Source organism: Chiloscyllium punctatum, chromosome 25, assembly GCF_047496795.1.
Source record: "Chiloscyllium punctatum isolate Juve2018m chromosome 25, sChiPun1.3, whole genome shotgun sequence".
Taxonomy (NCBI): Eukaryota; Metazoa; Chordata; class Chondrichthyes; order Orectolobiformes; family Hemiscylliidae; genus Chiloscyllium; species Chiloscyllium punctatum.
In genome coordinates, this window is record NC_092763.1 from 73,598,474 (window position 1) to 73,620,827 (window position 22,354).

The 22,354-nt window shown below is 42.1% G+C and overlaps 1 protein-coding gene across 4 annotated transcripts in view; it reads right to left on the reverse strand.

Moving 5' to 3' along the window:
• rnf128b (ring finger protein 128b) overlaps positions 1-21,920 on the reverse strand; it is a 146,478-nt gene extending 124,558 nt beyond the window's left edge. Inside the window, exons 1-2 of one of the 4 annotated variants that reach the window (XM_072595569.1) lie at positions 21,573-21,920; positions 20,988-21,459 (exon numbers count right to left, since the gene is read on the reverse strand). In XM_072595569.1, coding sequence (XP_072451670.1) covers positions 20,988-21,402 — 415 coding nt within the window. In that variant the 5' untranslated portion in view covers positions 21,403-21,459; positions 21,573-21,920. Of the gene's footprint in view, positions 1-20,987; positions 21,519-21,553 lie in introns of those variants that run through there. The other 3 variants (XM_072595568.1, XM_072595572.1, XM_072595570.1) reach the window with 3 other exon arrangements.
• Positions 21,921-22,354: the final 434 nt, after the last annotated feature.

Sequence of the window (22,354 nt, forward strand, 5' to 3'; positions counted from 1 at the left end):
TACTCGTTACAGAGTCTGAGATCTCCACCCCTCAAGGACCTTTGAGGGGAGGTGATTGCCTAGTGGTACAGGTCGTTCTGCTATAATGTGACACTTGTATTCAATCTGCAACCTTTCACTATGGAAAACCGCTATAGAAAATCATGCTGTAGACCACCACTAACAGAAAATTGCTTTACCCATTCAGTTGAAAGTCCGTGTTATCCAAACAATGTCCACAATTCGTCAATCATGTTAAAGCAAGTTGGGCTGATGAACCATGCATTATAGCAGAATGGCCTGCATTATTGCTGGATTGTGAATCCAGAGACCCAGGTAATGTTCTGTGGACCTGGGTTCAAATCCTGCCATGGCAGATGGTTGAATATGATTTCAATAAAAAAATCTGGAAATAAGAGTCTAATGATGACCATGAACCCATTGTCAAAAAATGTGAAACCTTGGGGAGTTTGGAGTTTGATGCAAACTGCAGGGAGAATAGACTTTCTACTGGCAGGAGGGTTCTGATCATACCACATTTGGAGTATTATGTCCGGTTTTGGGCCCCATATCTCAAGGAGGACATACTGGCCCTGGAGTGGGTTCAGAGAAGATTCACAAGAATGATCCCAGGAATGAAAAGCTTAACATATGAGGAACATTTGAAGACTCTGGGACTACATATGATGGAGTTTAGAAGGATGAGTGGGGAATCCAATTGAAATTTACAGAATATTGAATGGCTTGGACAGAGTGGATGTTGGAAAGATGTTTCCATTGATAGGAAAGACTAGGTCCTGAGGGCTTAGCCTTAGAGTAAAGAGAAGACCTTTTAGAATGGAGCTAAGGAGAAACTTCATCAGCCAGAGAGTGGGGAATCTGTGAAATTCACTGCCACAGAAGGCTGTGGAGGCCAGGTCATTGAGTATATTTAAGATGGAGAAAGATAGGTTCTTGATTGTCAAGGGGATCAAGGGTTATAGGGAGAAAGTGAGAGAATGATGTTGAGAAACCTATAAGCCATGATTGAATGGCAGAACAGACTCACTGGGCTGAATGACCTAATTTCTGCTCTTATGTGTTATGGTTTCTTATGGTCTTAAACAAACAATGAAAACTTATGCAAAGTATTTAGTTCCTTTGTTTTTGGACTGTAGGACTCAATTAGGAAGATACTGCTTTAATCCAAGCAAACTGTGCAAAGAGATGGCTGCAGTCTTAAAAGTCATATTTACTGGCATTGAGTGAGTTGTACACTAAATGTACATTATGTGTTTCCTGGGAGCAGTCATCAGGGAGCCGATGGGTTCTGAGCGAAGGAAATCCGCCTGACAACAGTGTTTTAAGTGGTTTCTGACCAGGTGACCATAGCTTGTGTGGAGCTGTGCAGCAGAGAACCATAAAACTTAGAAAGAGGAAGTATTGAAACATCTCCCTCTCTGTCTCTCGTGTGGAGGTACTGGAAAGCTTCCAGATGTTTGCTGCTCACTTTTTGTTCTGCAAATCCCCAACTGAAAGAAAAATTAAACACCTTCACAGAGAATGGAAGGATGAATTCTCAACCAATGTATGAAAGAGAGCTTCCCCATGCAACAACCTTGTGTCAAAAGCAAAGAATTCAAAAGGATTTGAAAAGGAGAGAAAGAAAACATCTCATCAAATCCAGAATGCCAGACTGGTGTTACCAAACTGTTTTTCACTGGTGTTTTTCCTTTTTCAGCTTTAATGACCATGTCTTATCTGTTTTTGTATGTCTGCTTGTGAATGGGGGAGTTTAAAAAGAGATTGATTTTAATTCTTGGCATTACAACTTAGCAATTTACATTTCCTAATTGCTGTTGGTCAAAGATAATTTGTTCACAATAAACAGCTATTTTCTTGTTAAGAACAGAAGCTGGGTGACTGCATTTTTTCCTTCAGTTCATCAGTCAGATAAATTCGGGCCTTTGGATAGTGTGACTAAATCTCCTAACATTTGTGATAGTGGAGCTTGATTTGCAGAATAATACCCCAATGAGAGTGACACTTCAAATTAGTTGTAGAAGGGTATGAGATGAAATAAGCAGCATTATTTTAATTCTGTGAATTGTTGTGGATTGGAATGTACTGACTGAAAGAGTGGTGGAAGCAAATATAATTTTAACTTTGAAAAGGGAATTGGACATATCCTTAAAACGGAAACATTTACAGGTCTGTGGGGAAAGAGAAGGGACTAATTGGTATCTCTTTCCAAGGGTTGGCACAAGTGGAAAGGGCTGAAGTTCCCCAATGTATGTCATGATTGAATGACCTTAGACCTGTCTCCTACGAGATAGAAACTACTGTCCCGCTCACTGCCTCCTCCCATGCGGGAGCCTTAGATGAATCTCAAACTATGGAAATTAGATTAGATTACTTACAGGCCCTTCGGCCCAACATGTCCACACTGACCCACCGAAGCGCAACCCACCCAGACCATTCCCCTACATTTACCCCTTCACCTAACACTATGGCCAATTCACGTAACCTGCACATTTTTTTGGACTGTGGGAGGAAACCATAGCACCCAGAGGAAACCCATGCAGATATGGGGAGAATGTGCAAACTCCACACAGTCAGTCACCTGAGGCGGGAATTGAACCCAGGTCTCTGGCGCTGTGAGGCAGCAGTGCTAACCACTGTGCCACCGTGTCGCCCACGAATAATTTGTGCTTTGAATATGAAGTGACAGCAGCAAAACACCCATTCAACCTTTTCTATTGCAAACTGCAAAATGCAATATAAGTGACATTCACCAATGCTGAAATAAGTCACAAAAGTTCTTCTAAAACAAGGCTGATCCATTTATCAAGGAGAAGTGTAGTTGCTGATATAATGCTGGATGCATGGGGGAGTTGTTTCCATGAGGGAGGACTGGAAAGCATTGGCTGGAAGAAATTATATGATTGTGTCTGGTGACAATGGGAGCCTGAACAGTGTGTTCAGCAGACAACACTGCTCCCTTATGGTGCGTTTTGTCTTCTTCAGCTTCTTGCCTTCTTTATTCCAGCCACTTTGCCATTAGACCTTTGACACAGATATGGCTAATCATCTTCCTGGCCTTTAGCAATCTTTTATACTTGAGAATAGACCTTGATCAGTCTAAATAATGAAGTTGCATTGCTAGGATATCAAGATGTAACCCACGTGGCTACACAGGTCACACTGTACCTCTCCCCAGCTCTGACTCTTGTGTATCACATTGGTTCCATGAGCCCCAATGGCAAATGGTACCAAAAACAGGAGGCCATACTCAATCAGGAAAGACCAAATATTTGCTGGAGCTCTTCCCTTTCGAAAAACAAGCATGACTTTCCCCTCCCTGAAGGTTGCATACGGGGTGGTTAAGTTCTGGAGGAGAAGGTCCATCGATGACTTTCTGACCTGCCACCAATTAAAGCCCTTATATGGTCAATGAATGGTCACATTAGGGTAAGAACTCACCACCTCCCTGATCGACTGTCTACCCTATGGTGTAGAAATCTGGCTAGTTACCAATCTGTGAACTGCATGTCAGTGGATCATTTCGAGGGTGGGGAGAGGGTTAAGAATTGTGCACACGTCTGATGGAATTGGAGTCTGAATTGATGCCAATGACGGAAGCAAAAATGCCCTGGATGTCTCGCCCTCTTCCTCCCACACGCGAGGGGGCCTCTGCAAGTCTGGGAGCAGGAGCAGAGGCCTCACTTACACAGTATTATGAAGCAGGTTTCCAAATTTCCAGTCTCACTCTGGAGAATATTGGATGGCTGCCTCCAGTCCTCCCCCCCCCTCAGAACCCCACCAAAAATGTTACCTCGTTCTCATTAATAGGCTGATCCTGTGGGCTGTTCCAAAGTAAATAAATAATTGGCATCAGTCAGGCGAGTGCCTCTTCGGTCAGATGATTCTGTTTGAGTGATTACACACAGCCTGTACACTAGGTCGGACGTGTGGCCTTTCTCTTCATGAATAGGCTGCCTTTCGGCACAATGATGCACAATGTCGTGTGTAGCCCTGCTTTGCAGCTGTCTGTTGGTAATGAAATCTCTGACCCTGGAAACACTGCGGCAATCATCTGCTTGACGTAGTTGTGGACTGTGGGTTAGGAATGTGACAGGGAGCTCTCTCATTTGCCAAGAGAGAACCTGTGTCAAAGTTCAAAGCAACCTTGGCAGTTACTGTCAGGAGTTTCCTTTGAGTTGGAAATTACTGTCAGGCTTGGTGAAAGCGCTGTGCATCATTTCCAGTAAGTTTCCTTTGGGGATCGATGTCAGGAGTTTCAGTAAGGATTTTTTTACAGGTTTGGAGACAGTGAGGACTGCAGGTGCTGGAAAGTCAGAGTTGATAAAGTGTGGAGCTGGAGAAAGCATAGCAGGTCAAGCAGCATCAGAGGAGCAGGGGAGTTGATGTTTCAGGTTGGAATCTTTCATCAGGATTCTGAAAAGGTTCTGACCTGAAAGGTTGACTCCCCTGCTCCTCTGATGCTGGTTGACTTGCTGTGCATTTTCCAGCTCCACATTTTATTGATTCTTTATTACAGGTACCAACGGGAGACTTTGCTGTACTGTCACAGTATCATACAGGAGAGGTCACAGGAGACCCATCGCCATTTGCTGGCTCTTTCCCCCTGTCCTCCTACAGGCTGCAGACATTTTTTTTTCCTTCCTTCCACTTTCACATCCTTTTATTTTATAATAGCTGTTGTGTCTGCTCCCTCTGATTCACTGTATTCCACTGCACAACAACCACATGCATTCAACAATAACTCTAATTCTTAGCTGGTTCTTTTGTCAATGATCTTAAAATCTCATTCTCTGGCGACTGAGCTTCCAGCCAGTGGAAATAGTTTCTCCATATTTCCTCTATCAAAAGTCTTTATAATTTTAGACAATTCTAGTAAATCTTTACTTAATTTTCTCCGCTATAAGAAGACCAATCCCAGACTCTTCTGTGTTTTAACCGACCTGAAGTCCCTCATTTCTAGTACTATTCTAATAAATCTGTTCAGCTTCACCCCTCCGAGGTCCTTAGCAATTTGTGCAATTTTAAGATTTCCTTTGTGATGCCAAAACAATGCGTTGCGAAGAGATATATGGAATTCTCCTATGAAAAGAATAGACTGAACTGAAGTAACATGGACATCTGACAGGCTGGATTTAAAACAAATGTTTAGTCTATTTGGGATTGCCCTCAAATTACATTACAGTGCACCCAACCACAGCTTATGAAAATAAATCAGCTATTATGAACCGCAGATGCAGTATGTGCTCAGATTTTAAGCATATACTGGGCACTTTGGAGTGCTAGCCATTTCAGGCATGGAGCAGCCTTTTGATTTCCACATATAATACACAATGTTGGAGTTTCCGACCAGTTATCGGTTTTTAGGAGATGCATACACAACATGCCAATGTATGTATCTAGTTTACTACCCCAGAGATCAGAATCTGAGATTCTCAGTCAGAAAAATACAGTGCATTGATTACAGACCTGATGGAAGTAACTATCATTGTACATTTTACAAACTTCAGAAAGTCTATTAAGTTCATGAGGAAAGTCCATTATAATCTGCTCAAGGGCACCCAGGGGATGGGCAATAGGCTGGCCTTATCCTGAGAATGAACCAAAATCAAAATCAAAATGGAGGTGAAGCTGCTCCAATTGGCTACGGCTTAGACCTGCGGCAAAACAAAATCTATATGTTTTAAAGCACATCAACTCTTAAGCGAACCTTCTATAAAATCATCCTGAGACAGATTGTACCATTATCATTGTCACTTTACCTCAGCAGCAAATGACTCCAACAACCGAGTGACAAGATGAAAGTGCAAGTAATGTTTTGGCGTTAATCAGTGACTGTGTGTTTGCGTGACAGGATAATAGGACAGATCTTAACTCACGATTTAGTATTCAACCATCTAGTAGAATTGATGAGTAACTCGGAGTGGAAGAGCAATAAGTTCTGATAGTTATTGAATGAAGAGGTTTGAAGTTACTTTTGGCACAGGGTGTTATGTCTATGATGCAGCATTCTGGAAAGAATTACGTGGGGAAGGTTTAATCGGGAGATCGAAACAGAAAGCAAAACAAGACAGGCATAAGAAAACTGTTTTCTTTTAAAATTTAAGTGAAGGGAAGTTATTTATCATAGAATATAATCATAGAACCCCTACAGCATGGAAACAGGCCAATTGGCGCAACAAGTCCACACTGACTCTCTTAAAAGCAACCCGTCCAGACTCATCCCCCTACCCTACAACTGTATTTCTCAAGGATAATTCACGTAACCTGCACATCCCTGGACACTATGAACAATTCACCTAACCTGCACATCTTTGGACTATTGGAGGAAACGAGAGCACCTGGAGGAAACCCACGTAGACACAGGGAGGATGTGCAAACGCCACACAGTCAGTCACCCAAGGGTGGAATCGACCCCAGGTCTCTGGTGCTGTGAGGCAGCAGAGCTAACCACTGAGCCATGGTACCACTCCATTCTTCAAGAAAAATGCAGAAACACATCACCGCTGAGATCAATGAGTTCTTTGAGGAGGTCAAGCAATGGATGTGGTGTATATGGACTTCAGCAAGGCATTTGATAAGGTTCCCCAAGGTAGGCTCAGTCATAAAGTCAGGAAGTATGGGATACAGGGAGATTTGGCCATCTGGATTCAGAATTGGCTGGCTGACAGAAGGCAGACAGTGGTTGTAGATGAAAAGTATTCTGCCTGGAGAACAGTGTTGAGTGGGGTCCCGGAGGGTTCTGTTCTTGGGCCTCTGCTCTTTGTAGTTTTTATAAATTACTTGGACGAGGAGGTTGAGGGGTGAGTTAGTAAATGTGCAGATGACACAGAGGTTGGAGGTATTGTCGATAGTATAGAGGGCTCCTGCAGGCTGCAGCGCGCTACAGATAGGATACAGAGCTAGGCTGAGAAATGGCAGATGGAGTTCAACCTGGAGTTCAAAGTGATGCACTTTGGAAGGTCGAACTCAAATGCTGAATATAGGATTAAAGACAGGATTCTTGGCAGTGTGGAGGAACAGAGGGACATGAGTGTTCAAGTACATTGATCCCTCAAAGTTGCCACCCAAGTGGATAGGGTGTTCCCTCATCTTCCTCCTCAGAACACTTCAACCCCAGGGCATCAATGTGGACTCCAACAGTTTCCTCATTTCCCTTTCCCCCACCTCACCCCAGTTTCAAACTTCCAGCTCTGCATGTCCCCATGACTTGTCCTACCTGCCTATCTCCTTTTCCACCCATCCACTCCACCCTCCCCCCGACCTATCACCTTCATCCCCTCCCCCACTCACCCATTGTACTCTATGCTACTTTCTCCCCACCCCCACCCTCCTCTCACTTATGTCTCCACCCTTCAGGCTCTCTGCCTGTATTCCTGATGAAGGGCTTTTGCCCAAAACGTTGATTTTACTGCTCCTCAGATGCTGCCAGAACTGCTGTGCTCTTCCAGCACCACTAATCCAGAATCTTGTTTCTGGTATCTGCAGTCATTGTGTTTACCTTGTTAAGAAATCATATGGTGTTTAACAGGGGGATCGAGTTTAAGAGTTGTGACGTTTTGCTGCAGCTCTACAAGTCCCTGGTGAGACCACACTTGGAATATTGTGTCCAGTTCTGGTCGCCCTACTATAGGAAAGATACAGAGGCTTTGGAGAGGGGGCAAAGAAGGTTTACCAGGATGCTGCCTGGACTGGAGGGCTTGCCTTATAAAGGAAGGTTGAATAAGCTCGGACTTTTCTCTCTGGAGAGAAGGAGGAAGAGAGGAGACCTGATCGAGGTGTACAGGATAATGAGTGGAATACATAGAGTCAATAGCCAGAGACTTTTCCCCAGGGCAGGATTGACTGGTACGAGGAGTCATAGTTTGAAGATATTAGGAGGAAGGTATAAAGGAGATGTCAGAGGTAGGTTTTTTAAACAGAGAGTTGTGAATGCATGGAATGTGTTGCCTGCAGTGGTGGTGGAAGCAGTGTCATTGGGGACATTTAAGCGACTGCTGGACAGGCACATGGATAGCAGTGAGTTGAGGGGTGCGTAGGTTAAATTATTATATTTTACATTAGGATTAAACCTCGGCACAACATCATGGGCCAAAGGGCCTGTTCTGTGCTATACTTTTCTATGTTCTATGTTCTATCAATGTTCAGTCAATAAAGCAATATCTAACCTACAAAGAAGCTGACTTTTTTTTAAAAAAACGATAGAATGAAAAAAATTGTAGTGAGCAATAAAATACATACAGAAGGATATAACAAAACAAAGTATTGAAGAGGGTAAGAGAGAACTGTGCAATGGTACAGTGATTAAGGACTTTGCTACTATGTAGCACCCAGAACATTCTAGACTTGTGCAAATTACTGAAACTCAGATTGGTAGCTTTTCAACAAGTCTTTAAATGGTTTATTTATCCCCTATCAGGATGGGGTTTTAAAATGTACTGCAATCCCATTTGCTGGCCAGTGTGTATGTGTGTCTGTCAGATGAGGAAAACACCAGGGCTTGGTTAGCTACCTCTATCGGTCGAATCATCTGCTGTCACTCATACCTGAAGGATGGGTGTTCGGGAGCTTGAAGTATTTTCTCTGCCCTCCTGATAATCTCTAGCCCTGACAAAGGTTTAATTAGAGACATTGTTTTGGAAGTCTTAAGTCTGACGAGCAGACAAGGTAGCCTGTCGAATACAGCTGACTGATACCTCTAGATCCATGCAAGGAGGATATTAATAGAGAAAGAGCAACCAAGTGGTCTCTGAACTCTGAAGCACTTGCCCAGTTCTTTTTTTATCTTTCAAAATCAATTCCTTTATTATCTACCGCTTTTGCAAAGGTTTTAAGTAATTCAGGCAATATAGTGAAATGCTCCAGATGTTTGGACATACTGCACACACATTTTCAAAATTAAAATCGTAATTGTAATAAAGCAAATCTGCTCAGATCATAGTTATCGATATGTAGAAGATGGAAACAGACCCTTCAGTCCAACTTGTCCGTCCTAAATTAATCTAGTCCCACATGCCAGCATTTGGCCCATCTCCCTCTAAACCTTTCCTATTCATATATCCATCCAGATGCCTTTTAAATGTTGTCATTGTACCAGCCTCCACCAAGGAATTTGTTCAATTAACCAAACTTCAATTTGAGCAGAACATCTGGCTTCTTATAAAGCCACAATTATATACAAGATTTAAAGATATAAATGCCACATGAAGCTCTGCATAAAATCTTACTTTGCACTAGAATTCACTGCATCATTTTTGAAGTTGAAATTCATATACACACAGACAACAGGAAAGATTTACATTTATAAAGTTTCCTCTGACCGCAGTGTTCCCTTCATATTTCAGCATCATGTTAAATATAGGGTAAATAACAATTCCTCTACATCACCATTTCTCCCAAACCATCATTATATAGCCCCAGGACAAGTACAACGTGGGGTTAGCTGCAAAGTATAGCTCCTCTACACTGCCCCAACAAAATCTCCCAGTTGTTCCCATTTTGACTATTGTCTCCTTCTGCTACTCCTTGCTTTCTTTCAGTCAATTAATTGTTTAATCAGAACCAGCTCGTCCTCACTGTCATCTTCAGGAGCAGCCATTTATGTAACTGCTGTTAGCACATTTCTGTTGCTAAGTTGGCTCCTCTGTTTGCTGCATTATAACTGACTACCTGTGATATACTTCACTACTTTGGAACAACCAGAGGTTTTGAAAAACGCTCCATGAATTCAAGTCCATCTTTTAAATAAGAGCTTTGAGGACACAGTTTAGAGAAGGCGCACTGACCAAAATGTTTGAGGTCACCTGACAAATCAATCAGTAATGAATTAACAAATTAAGTTAGCATTGCCAACAGCACAGGTTCAAATCCCACAACTGCTGAGGCTACTCTGAAGGACTTTCCTTCTCCAACTCTCCCATCATCACTACCAGTCGACTGTTTTTAATGAGCAAGCAGCCCTATGACCTGGTAAGACAATGGCAACTTAACCTTTTACTCCACTGAACTATGACTGTGTCTTCTCAAGTCAACATTGATGATGCAAACAACGACACAAGCATTTTGAATTTATGTCGGGTCTTTAACGTAATGAAACAAGGAACCTGATAGCACCCTAATTAGATACAACCTAGAAGGCAAAGCCATCAAAGTAACAAGGCAGAAGTTTTGTGACTCAGTCACAAACTAACAGTGTTTATACAGTGAATCTCTTCAAGAAGTAATAATTTATTTGGTCATGCAGAACAAATAATTGTGCTCAAAGAACGCTGTACACCTGAGTTCCCAGCTTAATGGTTTGATGAACACTGGTAAGCAGATTTACCATGGTGCAAGTGACTGTCACTTCCAGCGTTTTACAAGACATCCATAGCACTGAAACAGGCATTCCGTCCGATAGGTACTTTCTGATATTTTTAATGCACACAAGATGACGCCCAAACTTCTTCATCTTATTTCACCAACATATCCTTTTACTCTTTTCTCCCTGATGAATTTATTTGTTTCCCTTTGAACGCATACCTGTTATTCTCCTCATCTGCTCCCTGTGGTAGTGAGTTCCACATTCTCATCACTCTCTGGGTAAAGAGGTTCCTCTTGAATGCCCAAATGGATTCATTAGTGACTAGGTTTTATTTATAGCTTGAAGTTCTCATCTCACCCAAAAAAGTGGAAATATCTGCTTGATCTCTACCCTATCAAACTGTTTTATGATATGAAAGTCCTCAACCTCTGTATTTTTCTGGAGATAAGAGTCCCAACCTGTTTAGTCATTCTTGATATTAGAATCTCTCAGTTCCGGTATCCTTAGACTAATTTTTTTTTATACCTACTCCTGATCTATTTATTTTCTATATTTATTTTCTGTAATATGGAGAACAGAATTGCTCATTGCACTCCAAGTGTATAGGTTTTATACAGGTTTGATAAATCGTCTCCAATTTTCAATTCTATTCTTCTGGAAATGAACTCCAGATACATTTTTCTTCTTTCTGGTTGTATTAATGTTGTAATTGATTCAGTAACATGCGTATCTATAGTCTCAGATCCCTCTGGTCTTTACCTATATCTGGATTACTTACCAAAAAGGATATGACTTCTTTACTCTCCCAACTAAAACACACTCCCTCACTATTTCTCTATATTCATGTTCTTATGCCAATTTTACTCTCATTCTTCAAGATCATTAATATCTTCCTGTATTTTATTGCAGTTCTCATCTAGCTGCAAGTCCCAATTTGGTGTCACCTGCACAAGATGAAATTCTGATTCTTGAGTTTACGTGAACAATGAATAACAGTACTGATCCTTATGAAACACCACGTCCCACTGTTAATCCATTCAAGTGACAAAATTCAATCCCTACTCTGTATTTTCTGCTTTGCAGATGGCCTTTGTAGATGTACCCTTCCACCACAATTTCAGAGCCTAGTTATGAGTTCACTATACATTAACGTATAAAAGGCTTTTCGGGACTCAGAATAGATTATCTGCTACATTAATGTTATTGATGCTTTCTGCAAAGAATTTAATAAAGTTGACAAGCGCTACTTTCTTTGAAATTTATGCTGACAACTGTTTAATATATTTTCTCTTTCTCAATGTCTTCCTGACTGCACCCCAAGATCAAAGAATCAGCTACCTTTTCAATCATTTGCAATCTTAAACTAATTGGTTAATAGCTTCTTGGACTTGATCAAGCTCACTTTTTATGTATGAGAATCATATTATCTGTACATCAGTCACCAAACTATTTATTTTTCTCATGCTTTTTAAAAATATATATTGTAATACCATCATTGGTATCTCTTCCTGAATTTCATTTAACTCATACAGATTTTGTGTTCTCTAAATTTAATCAGATTATTAATTATCTGTTTCCTTCATTTGAATTTTCCTCAACAAGCTATCATGAAAAGCTTCCAAAACACAGTATATAATTATGTCTCAGGATGTAAATCATGAGAAATATCATTGTTATCCTGGTTTGGAACTTGATCAGATTGGGTGCTTTTTCCGACTTAATTTGTTTGTTTGTAGAGCAGGGACAACACCATTGTCATCCATCAATAAATTAAATAATGCAAATTTCAATCATTGTTCCTTTCCCCAGGAAGGTCTGAATTTAACAGTAGTTTGAAAGCAGTTTTAGTGCCCATTATAGCCCTATCTTTTCAGCATTTCTTTGCTATTGCATACATTCTGAAAAGTGCATGTTTTAGAAATTTCCCTCATTGAAATGCAGTCTGTTATATTCAACTGTCCACCACCACCCTTTGAAACAAAGACTATCAAGAAGACACTTGTTTGCTTATGTCGGTTGCCAATAAGGGAAAGCAGTAAGCTTAAGTGACCTTAACTTCCTGTTGGACATGTTGACTTACCAACAGTAGCATGATATGAAGCAGTAAATCACAGCTGTCACTGCTTTCAATAACTGTACCAGCCTAAAATGTAGGTATGGTTACTGCTTTAGAGGTAGAGCATTTATTCCTTGATAAGTAAGACCCGCAAACAAAACTTTCCACTGGTCTTCGATCAAAGGTAAATAAGCCTTGCAGGGTTATCTCAAGAATAATATATATCCTGTTCTGGAAACACTTTTTTGGAACAGAGAAAAAGGGGACGAAGGTGAGGAAAGGAAGATAACAATGAAAAGAAGATAGGGAAGGAAGGGGAGGAAAGGGAAGGGAGAGAGGAGGAAGGAATGTGGAAGCCTGCTTAGCAACTGTTTCAACTTGCCTGAGTAGCTTCAGAATTATGCAGGTGAATTGCAAAGACCCGCTGCGCCAATACTCTCCTCAAAGTTATACTGTTGTGCCTATATTGTCAAAGTTTCTTCGACCAAAATGCATTATTTCTCTGCATTGAAATTCATCTGCCTGGTGCCTGACCTGCCCTTGACAAAGCCATGTTGACTGTCAAGTATTAACTTGTTTTTCTCTAAGTATATATTTATCTTATCCTGTAATGACCTCCACCAATGTCCCTACTGTCGATGACAAGCTAACAGATCTGTAATTTTCTGCTAATCCTTTGTCCCTTTCTTAAATAACAACATCACGTTTGCAATCTTCCATTCCCCTCGGATTAATTCTGTGTTCAGGACACCTGGAAAATTAATGTGAAGTAGCTCAGCAATCAAGGATATATCTATCCAGGTCTGGCAACTTCTCTACATTGAGTGCTGCCAACATTTTTAGTCACAGAGTCAGAGCGATGTACAACAGACCTTCGGTCCAACCCGTCCATGCTGACCAGATATCTCAACCCAATCTAGTCCCATCTGGCCCATATCCCTCCAAACCCTGCCTATTTATGTACCCATCCAGATACCTTTTAAATGTTGTAATTGCACCAGCCTCAACCACTTCCACACAAGCACCACCCTCTGCGTAAAACAGTTGCCCCTTATGTCTTTTTTATATCTTTTCCCTCTCACCCTAAACCTATGCCCTCTAGTTCTGGACTCTCCTTTATCTGTCACGATATTGCTCAGTTGCTTAACACTCACATTTCCAACTCTGGCATTGTCACCACTTCCTAATTTGGTTAAAAATAGGAGCAAAGTACTATTTAGTATCTCTGCCATTTACTTTGCTTCAATTAACAGTTTACCCTGCTTGTTCACGATAGGCCCTACTCTCTCCTTCACTAATTTTTTATGATTATTATATTTGAAGAACATTTTACCATTTGTTTTTGCTCAGCCTGCTATCCTTTCATCATGCTTCCTCTGAACCTTCCTTATTTCAGCCTTACCGTCTCTCCTGCATTTGTGATACTGTTCCTGATTCCTATTGCTATTATTGTTCTAGTATGTATCATATGCATCCCTTATGTTCATTATTTTTTCATCAATATCCTTAGTCATCCAGGGTACTCTAGCGTTGACACCATGTGGATTTTTCTTCATTCACAGGATGAGGCATTGCTGGCTAGGCCAACATTTATTGCCCATCCCTAATTGCCCAGAGGGGCGTAGTTAAGAGTCAGTCACATTACTGTGGGTCTGGAGTCACATGCAGGTCAGATCAGGTAAGGATGGCATTTTTCCTTCCCTAAAGAACATGAGTGAACCAGATGGGTTTTTCCATCCATTGACAATGGCTTCATGGTCATCATTAGACTCTTAATTCCAAATTTATTGAATTCAAATTCCAACATCTGCGATGGTGGGATTTGAATCCATGTCCCCAGAACATTATCTGGGTCTCTGGATTAACAGGCTAGTGATAATACCACTAAGCTTTGTTTATGTACCTAGCTTGCACCGCATTCATCAGGCCTTTAAAATTCTCCCATTTTTCATCCACTGTTTTATCCACTAAATGCATTTCCAATTAATCTGCTCCAGTTCAAATTTGCCCTTTTCCAGTCTGAAACCTTAATCCTTGTCTGATTTTTATCCTTTTTCAACTTAACCTTGAACCTTATTGGACTGTGATCATTATTTCCGAAATGTTTCCACACCTGACATTCACCACTTAGCCTACCTCATTTCTGAGGACCAGATCCAGCACAGATCCCTCCTTGGTCAAAGTGGAAATGTACTGTTCCAAAAAGTTCTCCTGGACACGTTGCAGGAATCACTCCCCTTCTGTGCCATGGTCTACCCTACCGTAATTATCACAACCCTTCTTCACACGGAGATTTCTATAATCTGCCTACAAATGTTCTCTTCTACTTCCTCCCCACTAATACTCAACAAAGTCACCGCTTCATTCCAGTTTGTCACCTCCAACCGTAACGATTCTAATTCAAGAACGGCATCTCATTCGAGGACAATGATACTATATTTGACCAAGACTGCTTTACTTCCTCCCTTTTTACCCACCCTATTCTACTAAAAACCTTATAATCGGGGACATTAAATACCCAGTCCTGTTCCAGCTGGGGCCACATTAGTGTCAATGTTACTATGTCATAACCCCCCCACAGCGATTTCTTCTTCCAGTTCCCAATTTTGTTCATGGTACTCCCTGCATTTATATACAAAGAATGCCCATACCTCTTTCTTGCCCATTAGAAGGTGACCATTTCTTTGCTCACTATCAACACTAGCCTTGCCTCGTTCCTTATTCTGTATTGCCCATCTTCTCTCTTTTGCCCTCACTTTCCTACACGAGGCTCATTAGTCAACCCACCCCTCTGCCTTACAAGTTTAAATCCACTCCCACTATACCATTTCCTTTCTCTGCCAGGAGATTAGTTTTATGAAGCCCATCTCTTCTGAACAGCTTTCACCTTTCCCAAAAAATATCCCAAAATCCCAAAAATCTAAACCATTCCCTTCTTCACCATCCCTCGAGCCAGGCATTTCACTTCCTGATCAACCTTTGCTTAAATTATGATACTTGTGACACAGATGATCACTACCCTGCAGCGCTGCATTTCAATCTACTCCCTCATTCCTGAAACTTATCCTCCAAGACCTCCATGCTCTCCCTGGATATGCTGTTGGCTCCCATGTGAACTATAACCATTGGTTGTTCACCCTCTCTTCCATTTGTTTATCCAGTCGTTCTGATATGTCCTGAACATTTGCACCCATGGTGTTGATTGTGGAATCTTTTATACAGGGAGCTTGGATATCTTTAGTCCTCTAAAAATACCGTAGGACCTCTTCGAACCATCTGAGTAGTTCAATGGATCATTGACATAAGCACTGTGATATTACTAGTATATCAATATATTATCCCGCTGAATCCAATCTGTACCACTTTGGGTAATTTTTCTGTGTGTGGCAGCTGGACAACAAAGGAAGAGATTAGTTTAAGTACATCTTCCTCATTCTTTCAATATTGTTTATTTTCCACTTATATATTCACCACTTTCTGCCTGTATCTCAGACATGTAGCTAACAAATTTGAAGCATTTTAAAAAATATATTCTTGGATCAAAGACTTGTTTCCAGAGATCCACAGGCAGGATGCTGGAAGAACACATCAAGCCAGGCAGCATCAGGAAGTGGAGATGTCAGCATTTCGGGTGTAACCCTTCTTCAGGACTGGGGGGTGGGTGTGGGGGAAACTGCAGGCAAAGAGGGTGCTGGAGGCAGGATGGTGAGGTGGGGATAGGAGAAGACAGGTAGAGGTTACAACCTGTTTGGTCAATGGGAGGAATGAATCTGGTTGGTGCCAGTAAGCAGTGGAAGGGAGGGGGAGGGGTGGAAATGGAGCTGGGGGATGGGGAGGGAAGTTATTTGAAATTGGACAACTCAATGTTGAGTCAACTGGGCTGTAGGCTGCCCAGGCAGAACATAAGGTGTTGTTCCACCAACTGTCTTCATCTATCCCCACTTCACCACCCTGCCCTTGCCACCCACTTTACCTGCAGCTCCCTCCACACTCACCCCCAGTCCTGAAGAAGGGTCACATCCAAAACATTGACTTCTGAACCTCCTGATGCTGCATGGCTTGCTGTGTTCTTCCAGCATCCTGCCTTCTACCTATATATTTTGGATTCCAGCATCTGCAGTTTTTTATTGTCTCTAACCTTGCTTTCAAAGGTATGGATTTTTTTCCCAAAGAAAAATCAAGTTTAGCTTTCTGTTGATACTTTTCAATAGGGCAGGATTGTTTGGTGACTGAGCTTATCTCTTGCTAACTTTATGACATCTCTTTCTATTTCCTTCGTAAACATGGTGATAAATGCTGAACATTAATCTACCATCTCATACACTGTCAATGACATAAACTCTCCAGGGGATCCTTGCTGAGTAACCTTAAAGTCTGCCTCTACCTTCTTCCACATAAAGGACTGCACGGGTAGACCCATTGTTTCAGTTTACTCTTCACCAACAGAGCTCATGTCTACCTATCTTGACTCATTCTTTTCTTCTTACCAGTCCACTATCTTTCCACCTCCATCTTTTGATGTCTTCTGGCAATTCCCAATTGTTTTGTCCATACTATTTCCTTTTCATCATTAATATCCAGTCCCACTGCATGGTTGTCCCTTACCACGCTCTTTGCTTCAAGGGGGCAGGGAGACAGTGGTAATGTTGACACTGGGCTAGGAATCCACAGGACTGGTTTCCAGATGAAAACTGTGGAAACCAGGGTTAAAAATTCACCAGGACAGCCGGTCAAATTGTAATTCAGTCAATAAAGCTGGACTACAAAGCATGGCTCAGTAGTAGTGACTATGACAATTACCATTCATGTAAAGGCCCATCTGGTTCACTAATGTCCTTTACAGGAGACAATCTGCCATCCTTACTTGGTTCCTCCAGCCTCCTGCTTGTCTACTTTGGATTCCAGCATTTGCAGTTTTTTTAATCTCTAATCCTTACTTGGTTTGGCTGACTCTTCTGCTCCCTCTGATATAACTGAGCAAGAGGACCAACAGGAATGGGCAACAAAAATGGCCATGCCTGGGTTGCTCTTCTCCCAGAAAAACATAGCAAAAAAAAAAAATTTCCTCCAAATAAAATGTATCACTTTTATGGATCTGTAGGTGGAATGTTCTTTGTTCCAGCCTTACATAGTTCTTCCCCAACACTTCCATCTTCTCATTTTCCAGTGTCAATATCACTTTTGGTCCTTCTCCTGAACAGAAGTATTTCTTTTGCACTGCTGCTAATTTCTACCTCTCCCCAGCCTTCTCATGGACCACTTCCAAATCATCCCTTCCCCCTTGTGTACTCTCTTTCTTAATGTCTGGAAATAGGTGTCAATTAATATTCAGTAGCAGCCCACTGGGTCACACAATTCTTTGACTACACTTTCTTACACTCAGCTTTCTGTTGGGAGATTTTCCATTCTCCAGGATTTCCCTCTCCATTGCATCTGATCTGACAATGCCGTCTTTTACACCAATGCTTTCCACATCTCTCTTTCTGCTCAACCAAGTATTCCCCTCAACCCTGGTTCATAAAGCCACTGACCTTGCCAGTTCTGTTCCCCACACTTCCACTCTCACTCCTTCCCTTCTTTTGCAGAGACGTGATAGACTTCCTCGCCTCACAACTGATCAATCTCTGCATATAATGGATAATTTGCTGCTATTTACCATTTCCGATACAATAGCACCCCAAATCCTTCTTTTCAGCCAATGCAGAGGGCCCATACCCTCTAAGACAACTGGGTTTATTCTATAATCATCTTGAACAAACCTTTCTCTTATCATAATTTCCTGCTCAATTGCATAAGATGTAGCACCTGTCCTTTTATCTGCTCTCTTTCATCTATCTGTGCCCCAGATACACTTTCCAGAGTAGTGTACTTCTTTCATGGGGCGGCATGGTGGCTCAGTGGTTAGCACAGCTGCCTCACAGTGCCAGGGACTCAGGTTCAATTCCAATCTGGGCAACTGTCTGTGTGGAGTTTGCACATTCTGCCCGTGTCTGTGTGAGTTTCCTCTGAGTGCTCAGGTCTCATCCCACAGTCCAAAGATGTGCAGGTCAGGTGAATTGGTCATTCTAAATTGCCTGTAGTATTAGGTGCGTCAGTCAGAGGGAACTGGGTCTGGGTGGGTTACTCCCTGGAGGGCCAGTGTGGACTTGTAGGGCCGAAGGGCCTGTTTCCACACTGTAGGAAATCTAATCTAATCTTTCAATTCAATGCTCACAATGAGGTCTCTTCAACACTTTTAAACCAACTGTAAAGTGATGACTGCTTTGCTGTAAATCACTGGTCAGTTCACAAATGCTACCTTAAGCTTTCAGACACTTACTATTTTAATTCCTCATCATAGTTCCTCCCTTGATCACCCACATTGTTTGGCTGAAGTTCAATAAAACAAGAAACAGTTCCTTGTCTTTTGCTTAAGCATTTCCAGGCTCCACATCTAGTTGAACAATTTCAGATCATAACCATTGCTCCCAGCTTTTTTGTGAATGGCTCTATATTGTCATTTATACTTCCTGGAGACCCATCATTTGTCACTTTGCTTTACCGCTTCCATTTACCTTATCATTGTCATTTATCATTTCTGTCTTCCATCCCATCACAGACTCTTGCTTTAGTTATTTCCTTCCATTCACTGCTTCTCTTGCCCCAAGTTTTTGGACCAGGTCATTATTTACTAGCACATTAGGTTTTAAAGTTTCCACATTAATCCATCTTTAATATGACATTATTCACCAGTTTCTACAGTTGTTTGCACACATCTTACAATCAAGTCGGGATACTAAAGCATTCAAATGCCTTGGTCTTATTGCAAATTGGGATACTATCAGGGTAGGTGAAAGATAGCAAGTACAGAAATGGTGTAAAACGAGGGGCCAATGAGTTTTGAATGAGTTTGTGTTTGAGGAAAATCAGTCCTTATATTCACCAGGATTTACTTAATAAACTGAATTGCCTCCTCTGCTATGATGACTCTATAGCACCTTTGCTAATGATATATGAACAAAATCAGGAACCAGCACCAAACAACAGCGGTAATGTAAGGCACAAGATAAACAGAAAATCAAAGGTGAAAGCAACTAATAAAATATTCATTGTGCTAATAAAGTAGTCATAGTGGATTTTAACCTCCATATAGTTTGGCTAAATAAAATTAGCACTAATGCTGTGCCAAACAAATTCCTGGAATGTGTACTAAATGATTTTCCAGAACAGCATGTTGAAGAACCAAGTACAGATTGGGCCATTTTAGATCTGGTATTGTACATTAGGAAAGGGCTAATTAACAATGTCAAAGTAAAGGAGCCCTTAGAGAAGAGTGACCATAATCTGCTGGAATTTTTCTCTCAATTCAGTCTGAAACTATGATTTTAAGACCATAAGAGATAAGAATAGGAGTCAGCATTCTGCCCTTGAGTCTACTTTACCGTTCAATAGGATCACGGATGATCTGACATTCCTAACGTCCACCTTCCCAACCTTTCCCTGTACCCCTTCATTTCCCGATTGATCTAGAATCTTATCAATCTCAGTCTTAAATATAAACAATGAGTCTGACCCCACGGCTTGCTGTGGTATGCAGTTCCAAAGACTCACAACCCTCTGAGAAAAGAAATTCCTCTTCATCTCAGTATTGAATTGGTGCCCATTTACTCTGACAGTCTGTTCCTAGACTCTCCCATGAGGCGAAATATCCTCTCAGCATTTCCTCTGTTTAGTATCCAATATGTTGCAATGAGATCACCTCTCATTTTTCTAAACTTCAGTGAGTAGAGTCCCAGCCTGATTACGCTTTACTCACAAGACAATCCCTCCATATCAGGGATCATCCTATGATCTGAATGAATGCAGAGCAGCTTCATATGGCTGAACTCTCTCTCTCTCCCGACACCATAATGATCGAGTCTGTTGAAATATAGCCCAGTGAGTGACAAACCTATTTACAGCAGGGTTAGGAAAATCTACAGGTTATTAGGAAAGGAAATGTCATCTAATTTTGGATATGGTTGGCCTTTCAGCAATACACACTCAAAATGCTGGGGACACTCAGCAGGTCAGCCAGCATCTGTGGAGACAGGGACAGAGTTAACGTTTGGAGTTCAGGGTGACTACCTCAGAACTGAAAGTTGCTGGAAAACAGATTTCTTTTTACGTCCGACAGATGTTAATAAGCAACTTCACTGGCAGCAGACAGGCACCTACAACAATCATTCACATCAAAGCTACATCCAATAGAATTACTCAGCACTGTTCTCAATTCGGAGGGACTGGTGTTGGACTGGGGTGGACAAAGTTGAAAATCACACACCAGGTTATAGTCCAACGGGTTTAATTGGAGGCACTAGCTTTCGGAGCACTGGCCCTTCATCAGTTGGTTGTCCTAGATGATGAAAGAGCAGTGCTCTGAAAGCTAATACTTCCAATTAAACCTGTTGGACGAAAATCTGGTGTTGGGTGAATTTTAACTTTGTTCTCACTTCATTCACACTGAAGGCTCTCAATGAAATGACAGCAGAAAGTGCTGGAGAAACTCAGCAGGTCTGGCAGCATCCGTGGAGAGAGAAACAGAATGTCCAGTCCAGCATGCCACCCTGAGAAGCCAGTGAGGGAACAGCAGAGGGACTTGGCTCTTACCGTAATGGATAAAGGGGTCAGTCCTGTTGCCCTTTCCTGCTGAGTTGAAGATGACGACAGCGGCAGCCCCCCGTCTGATCCCATTCTCGATCTTCTTGGCGAAGGTGCAATTGCCCCGCTCCACCAAAGCGATCCAGGTGCTCTCGGTGGCGCTGAAGTCCACGTTCTCCTCGCAGGCGAGGGCATCCTGTGTGGTCGGGATGCCCACCACGCCGCTGGCCCCTTTGACGGGCGAGTTATTGCCGTACCTGCCGGGCACGCTGGTGGTCAGCGTGCGGTTGGCGCTGGCGGAGAAGTTGGTGACATTGACAATGGCAATAGACTGCGCCAGCTGCACTCTTACCGCTGCCTGGCACAACACTGCCAAGTGCATCAACCACGCCATGGGTGGTCCATCACCCTGGGAGCCCTTCATCGTCCGCTGGAGAACACCTCCTTCTCACAAGCCAAGCTCCGGAGTATTTGTAAATATCTAAAAACAAAGGCAAACAAACATTGAGGTCAGTGAGAGAGAGCGAGAGAGAGACAGCTGTAATGACGCTGAGAGGTTTAACGCAGTAACTAACCTGTGTGTGTGTGTGTTACCTTGTCTCTCTGCTATTTAAATGAGCTTCCTACACGCAATGCATTTGGCATTGTTTGCAAAGTAGTTGTTCAGAAACACTCAGTTTGATTTCTGCAGCCTTCGATCCCAGTCCAAAGATACAAATTTAAGTCCTGGCTTAGACAATCACTTGGTTCCGTCCCCAGTGCAACTGCAATTTGACAACACAAAGGCTGTTTGTTTTTTTGTGTGTGCAGGGGGAGTGCTTGGGGGTGGTTCCAGTTAAAACCTATCCTCTCTCCACAGAAGCTGCCGCACCTGTTGTGTTTCTCCAGCAACTTTCGTTTCAGATTTCCCGGCGCTATTCTTTTTGTTAATTTCCCGCTGGGTGGCCGCGGGTCGCACAAGTCGAGAATCTAGCCCGCGCTTTCTGCTCTGCCTTCTGTCTAATAATGTAACCCGATAACCGTGTCATACAACACTCCCTCCCTGCAGATAAACCTGGCCGCTAAGTTTCAAAGGACATTTATCGTTGCTCAGAGTGCTGCCAGGTGAGAATAACCATTGGGCTTTGAATTTCACTGCCTCCCCGCCCCCTCCACACACACACACACACTCCTATAGACACACTCCTGGACACACACACACACACTTCTGTATACACACACATACACAATCCTGTTTATATACACACACACACACTCCAAATACACACACACACCTGTATATACACACATACACAATCCTGTTTATACACACACACACACACTCCAAATACACACACACACCTGTATACATACACATACACAATCCTGTTTATACA